This window comes from Cephus cinctus, unplaced genomic scaffold (genome assembly GCF_000341935.2).
Source record: "Cephus cinctus unplaced genomic scaffold, Ccin1 Ccin1_scaffold0101, whole genome shotgun sequence".
Lineage (NCBI taxonomy): Eukaryota > Metazoa > Arthropoda > Insecta > Hymenoptera > Cephidae > Cephus > Cephus cinctus.
Window position 1 is genome coordinate 2,819,634 of NW_014332838.1, and position 6,188 is coordinate 2,825,821.

At 34.0% G+C, this 6,188-nt stretch overlaps 1 protein-coding gene across 4 annotated transcripts in view; it reads left to right on the forward strand.

The window, feature by feature from the left end:
* LOC107274569 (tachykinins) overlaps positions 1–4,410 on the forward strand; it is a 36,120-nt gene extending 31,710 nt beyond the window's left edge. Inside the window, exons 3-9 of one of the 4 annotated variants that reach the window (XM_025091983.1) lie at positions 603–654; positions 801–978; positions 1,088–1,276; positions 1,365–1,649; positions 1,741–1,969; positions 2,163–2,378; positions 4,216–4,410. In XM_025091983.1, coding sequence (XP_024947751.1) covers positions 802–978; positions 1,088–1,276; positions 1,365–1,649; positions 1,741–1,969; positions 2,163–2,378; positions 4,216–4,226 — 1,107 coding nt within the window. In that variant the 5' untranslated portion in view covers positions 603–654; position 801 and the 3' untranslated portion in view covers positions 4,227–4,410. The other 3 variants (XM_025091982.1, XM_015753824.2, XM_025091984.1) reach the window with 3 other exon arrangements.
* The last annotated feature ends 1,778 nt before the right edge of the window (positions 4,411–6,188 follow it).

Below are 6,188 nucleotides of genomic sequence, written 5' to 3' on the forward strand. Positions count from 1 at the left end.
GGGGGGGGGGGGGGGGGGGGGGGGGAGGGGTTAGAAAGCGAAAAAGAAATTGCTGTGTGTAAATTCTGTAAGCTCGTCCAAGAGTAAACGAAGGCTCAAGACGTAATGCCATAGGAGAGCTTTTATTTTCCATAGAACGTAACCAATTACGGAAGGGAGCTTCTTCACTTGAAATTATAACCTTTCGAAACGATCACGAGACTTTTTTTAATACAGGAAGAGCTTTTTGCGATCATCTTTTTTACCTGCAAAATGAATTTTTGGCTTGCTTTCATAATTCACGTTTTTCAAGCAATTTTAATAGCATCATCGTTATGCGTAACTTAATCTATAAGATAATTTAAACACACCGCTATACGTTAGGTTCGAGCTTCAGTTACTTGTACTTTTTTCTTTTTCATTCCACAACAACCTGGCTTACAGGGACCACATTTTTGACCAGGAATCGACTTCGCTTTCTTTTCTATAATCGAATTTTCCAATTGTTCCACGATAACAAGGCTATCCCTTCAACTTTTATCATACACGTACTCGTATACCTATATCGCCGGGACGTACTGTACAGAAAATTAAATTGAATCGAGCTTCGTTTGCTGTTTCAGCCCCGGGCACTTACGAATTCCTGAAGCGATCGACGTCGCGACGCTTTATTAGGTCCGTCGCTCAGATTAGAATTGTGCCTAAGTTATGAAAAGTCAATTGAACTATGTGTATGAGATTTATACAAATATTTATATCCGGATAGGGGTATTACTGTTATTATATAAATTTCAATGACGTAATTTTTTTTTCTCTTTCAGAATGATTTCCAGCCCGCTGATACTTTTGACAGCTTTGATAGGCCCTTTATCAGCAGAAATATCCTCGGCCAATGATGCGCTGGCGCTTAAGCGCGCGCCAATGGGCTTTCAGGGAATGCGCGGCAAAAAGGATTTGATCGATCAGGATTTTTCAAAGAGAGCACCAATGGGCTTCCAGGTACGAATTTTAAGTAATGTGGAAATTAATGTATTTAATATATGGGGAAGGGGGGTAGCGAGTTTGGGATTTAAGAAATAAAATAATAGTAATGCAATTGCTCCCTTAGGGGATGAGGGGTAAGAAGAATTTTTTGGATAACGAAATCGAGGACTCGTATTTCCAGCGAGAGACTGATAAGCGCGCGCCAATGGGATTCCAAGGAATGCGAGGAAAAAAGGGACTGTACGACGAGGATTATTATAAACGCGCCCCAATGGGATTTCAAGGGATGCGGGGAAAAAAATCTTTGGATGAGGTTTTTTTTTTGCGTCACTTTTCACTTTTGATAACGAATTATCAAGGTGGTAATTTTATTTTGGAAAAATTTTTTTTTCCTGACACAGGTACTTTGGCAGAACGATTATGATAAGAGAGCTCCCATGGGTTTTCAAGGGATGAGGGGCAAAAAAAGTGATGACGAAAGCATAAGCAACTTTTTGGAACTTCCGGAAGAGGATTTTGAGAAAAGGGCGATGACCATGGGCTTTCAGGGAATGCGTGGGAAAAAAAACAATTTCGAGCCGGATTGGGAAAAAAGGGCGCAAATGGGATTTCAAGGGATGCGCGGGAAGAAGAGTCTCCAGGACGAAATCGAAGATTTGGAAAAACGTGCTATAATGGGATTTCAGGTAAGTTGTATACAGATTTCATATTACATAATTAATTCGTTTTTGGAATATATTTTTTTTGGTATTTTTCAATTTTTTATTTTGAAAATAGGGCATGAGGGGTAAGAAGGACGTACGAAATGGACTCGAAGCGTTTCTGGACGATTTTGAAAAACGTACCAGAACTATGGGATTTCAAGGAATGCGTGGTAAAAAGGATTATTACGAGCAGAGCAAGAGAGCGCCAATGGGATTTCAGGGAATGAGAGGCAAAAAGGCCCTGGAGGAAATTTACGAGACAAGTAACGATTTTGAAAAAAGGGCCCCGATGGGTTTTCAAGGTACAGTACAAAATTAGGATTACTTCGAAAAATTTCAATCTTACCTTGATATCAGCTGTTATTGAAAAAAAAATTGTCCACCATACCTACCCTATTTTACACGTGGACAATCAGTCCGATCGATTACAGGAAATTATCAATCGCCGCAACGCAGCCTGATAATTAATAATTGTAAATTTATCGTATCCAACAGGTATGAGAGGTAAAGAAAATGAGATACCGATACAGTTTGACAAACGGTCCCACTATGGATATTACGACATGCGTGGCAAGAAGAATCCACGATGGGAAATTCTTGGTAAATTTGTTGGCGTCAGAGGCAAAAAATCCGATCCGGCATTCCTACAGGATCATCTCTTTGAAAATATCGACAGGATCGGCCAGAAAGGAGACTCGATTACGACAATAGGTAATCGAGAAAAAAATTGCATTACCATCCACAATATTATAATTTATGATATATATGTATTTAAATTTATTATTTATTTGTCATTTGATTCTATTTTTTAGGATAATTCCCACGTTATGTAACGTATGCATAAATTTTATTTCATATACTTATATGTATAGTATATTGAAAATTACCTTAGGTCTCCGCATATTCAAATACGTTTATCAGTTATCGCATTAGCCGTAGACTATGGTGGCAGCACTTGGACGATGAAGCCCAAAAATATTTGTTCTTGGATGGTTACGCAAATATTTGACATATTGGCTAACCTTTAATTGAAAATTATCGATACGGATATCATTATTAACTTTATAGATGTGAAAAATGAATGTCAACATTTTCATGACTATATTGATTTTTGAAAATTTACGCGATTCGCTGCCGATTCGAATTGAAATATATGGGGGTTGATTGATATGTAAATGCACGTGGGGATGTTAAGGTTAATTTATGCTTTAGCTTGAATTATTTTTTCCGCCAATTGACCAAGGAAATAACGACTGATGAATAATTGAATAAAATTTTATTGTCTTGGTATAGATTTTTTATTAGGTTGGAATTTGGTACTTTTTTCTATAAATTTATACTGGTCGCACTGGGTTCTTTTTTTTTACTCGTTTTAGTATTGGCTAACCTGGGTTTGCTGGCATTTCTGAAAATTCTCTAGAATCCGATTCCACTTATCTCACATGCTATACGAAATAGGGTTGATACGGCATGACGATTTCTGATCTTTATATGTATATGGATTCGCGCCATTGTGAAAGCACCCTAAAACCTTAAATGATCCTATCAAACGTTTACCGCTATTCGCAGAGATGCTTTTCAAAATTTCTTGATAATCAAATATTTTATTGGACTATTTATTTTTAGTGTGAAAAACATCCCCTAAAAAATACTTAAAATTGCCTATGGCACAAATATCATACATTTTTGTTCTTTTATCAAATAATCTAATTTTTTGGAATTAACCTACAATTATATATATATGTATATCGTCAAAAAATTTTTATTACACAGCTATGGGAAATCATTAAATACTTTATTTTAAATAATATAAAACCAACCAACATTCAGTCTAATAAAGAACGTAGGAGGGTATTAAAAGAGTTTAGCGAAAGAGACGATCAAATAAACTTTTTTCTCCTATATATATATATATACATATATACGGATATAAATGTCCATGAAAGTGCATTAAGCTTTCACGGTTTTCTGTTTTCTGGACAAGTTTTAGCGTAGAAACTTTTACCCTTAACCTTTGACCTTTCGTCGCTTCCACGTAAACTTCATCTCCTAAATTCAAACTTCTAAGTTCCAACTAGCATTCCATTGTGAGGTCCTTTTTTTGTATGAAAATTGGTAAAATTATCAAAGACTCAAATTTATATTTATCGCCGTTTTATCATTATCGTTTAACACCTTCCTTCCTTATTCCTTTTTTTCGTTATTTTTTTTCCAACTCACCAACCAACTTTTGAACTTTACGAAAATGATGTGTAAGTCAACATTTCTCAAACATGTTTGTCCAAGTAAAGTTTCCAGAAAGCGATAACATAAATTACTTAATAAAAATCAAGTTTTCGAAGAATTTACCAAGCACGTTATCACATTTAAATTCGGTCAGAATCTACTATCGTACTTTGTACCTGCTACAGCCGTTATAAATTTGGCATGTAACACTTGCATGAAAAAGTTAAAAAATTTACTCAAATCTGAAATAATTTATGTAACTCAAAAAACAATTACGTACAATAAAATGGATTAATGGAAATTAACTTTTTTTTTGTTTCAGATATGCAGTAGTGAGAACGGGGTTTAGAAATGAATCTTTTCTTTATCTTATGCAATTACTCTAGTCAAAATGTAAGAAAGAGCAAGAGAATCTTGAAGGATGAAAGTCATGGAAAATGAAATAGAGAAAAAATATATGAGCATAGATCTTCAAAAAAAAAAAAATCAAGAAAAATTATATATATACATATACAAATATACGTTAAGGAGCAGGTCTAGTCAGCCACTTTCTTTTTTCAAATTTCATGTATCCAAAGAAAAGGATTCGAAAAGTACCTCGATCCTGTCCCAGCACAAAATATTCTCAATTTCAACCCTCGAATTCTGATGTCCATTCCAACCCTTGCTGCAACAAGATATCAACGGATAGAAACGTGCGACGAAAAATATATATATATATATAAATATATATATATATATATATATAGTATATATATAGTATATATATAGTATATATATATATATATACTTATATATACTGTCTTTAATATATATACTTATATATATATATATATATATATATATATATATATATACTTGATTACTTTGTGCGTAAATGGAGTCATGAAAATAAAATTAGAGAAGCGAGTCCGAATGATTTGCATATAGCCGAGCTATTACAAGCTGCACAGTACGAAGCACATAGTAAAAGATTTATACCTATATCGAAAATTCATGGCAGCCTTTTCCTATTTTCTGGGTTTTCTTGCAAACGGACGCATCTTGTTGTGAAAAATTGCAGTTAGAAAAAATTTAGAAAAAAAAAATGAAAAAAATGCATATATATATAGATATATCTGTTAGACCACGTCGAGGAAACCTTCACTGTGAGAAAATAGAGGCTGAAGGTGACAAAGAACCCCATAGGAAAAAGTAAAAGAAAGGGTGTCAAGAGAGAAAAAAAAGAAATGTAAAAAAAAAGGAAAGAGAATGCAAAGAAAAAAAAAAGGAAAGCCTATATCAGTATTATCGCAGTAATACTTTTTGTGGGATGGTGTATTTTGAAATTTCCTCTAACTTTATCAAAATCCTCACCTGTCCGCCGTCCCGAAGGTAGTTTTGTCAAAGGAGAGTAAATTTCTGTCTTTAATATTAATTTTTAATCGATGGTTTATTAATTTTTTCTACTTATCATTGATTAGAAAAAGAAATTCTTGCAAGCGACGCCCGTCCGCGTCATCCCTCCTACTAATGTCTAAATACGATTAGATAGCGAGCTATATTTTTCTCTGAATGTTAAAACGTGTAGTTAATATATAACTAGAGATACAATATATTATAAAAATATATAAACTGACTGTATCAACCACGGCCGTGCTTTAATAATTTTTGGCACAACCTGTACAGCACCAGAATTATAAATAGTATAAAGCACCGAATCCTCTACTGATAATTATTATCACAATGAATATCACAGAAACGTAGTACTTACTACTATTATCACTGTTATCACTGTCAGTACTATTTCTATTAATAGTTCTTTCCTATTCTATCCGTCTATTACCTAAACAAGTATCGCTATACCCTTTTATTAGACTACTATTAAGATCGAGGTACCAGAAGCATTTTTCAATGGTAAAAGAAAAATAAGAATAAAAAATCTAATATTTACAATAAATCCATCAGCGACGATTTTTCTCCTGGTTTTTATAATTGTAAAAAAAATTTTTTTATTTTATGTAAAAACGTATTTTTTATTTATCCACCGATCGATGCTTCCTGATTTCTCGATCTTAAGATCATCCAGGCTGGAAGAGGAACAATAATTCATTTATTCGCTATAGTCATCTAATCCTACTTCTTGGTAATCTAATTCTAATCGTCTGTTGCGTCAGCGACTGGCATCTTTAAACATAGGAGCACGTCGGTTACTTGACACAGTGGACTCTTGTTAAGTGAGCTTTTTTCTAGGGTGTAAAGGCCGTTCTTAGAGAACGATCACTTAACGAGAGGACACTCTTGAAAAAGTTCTTT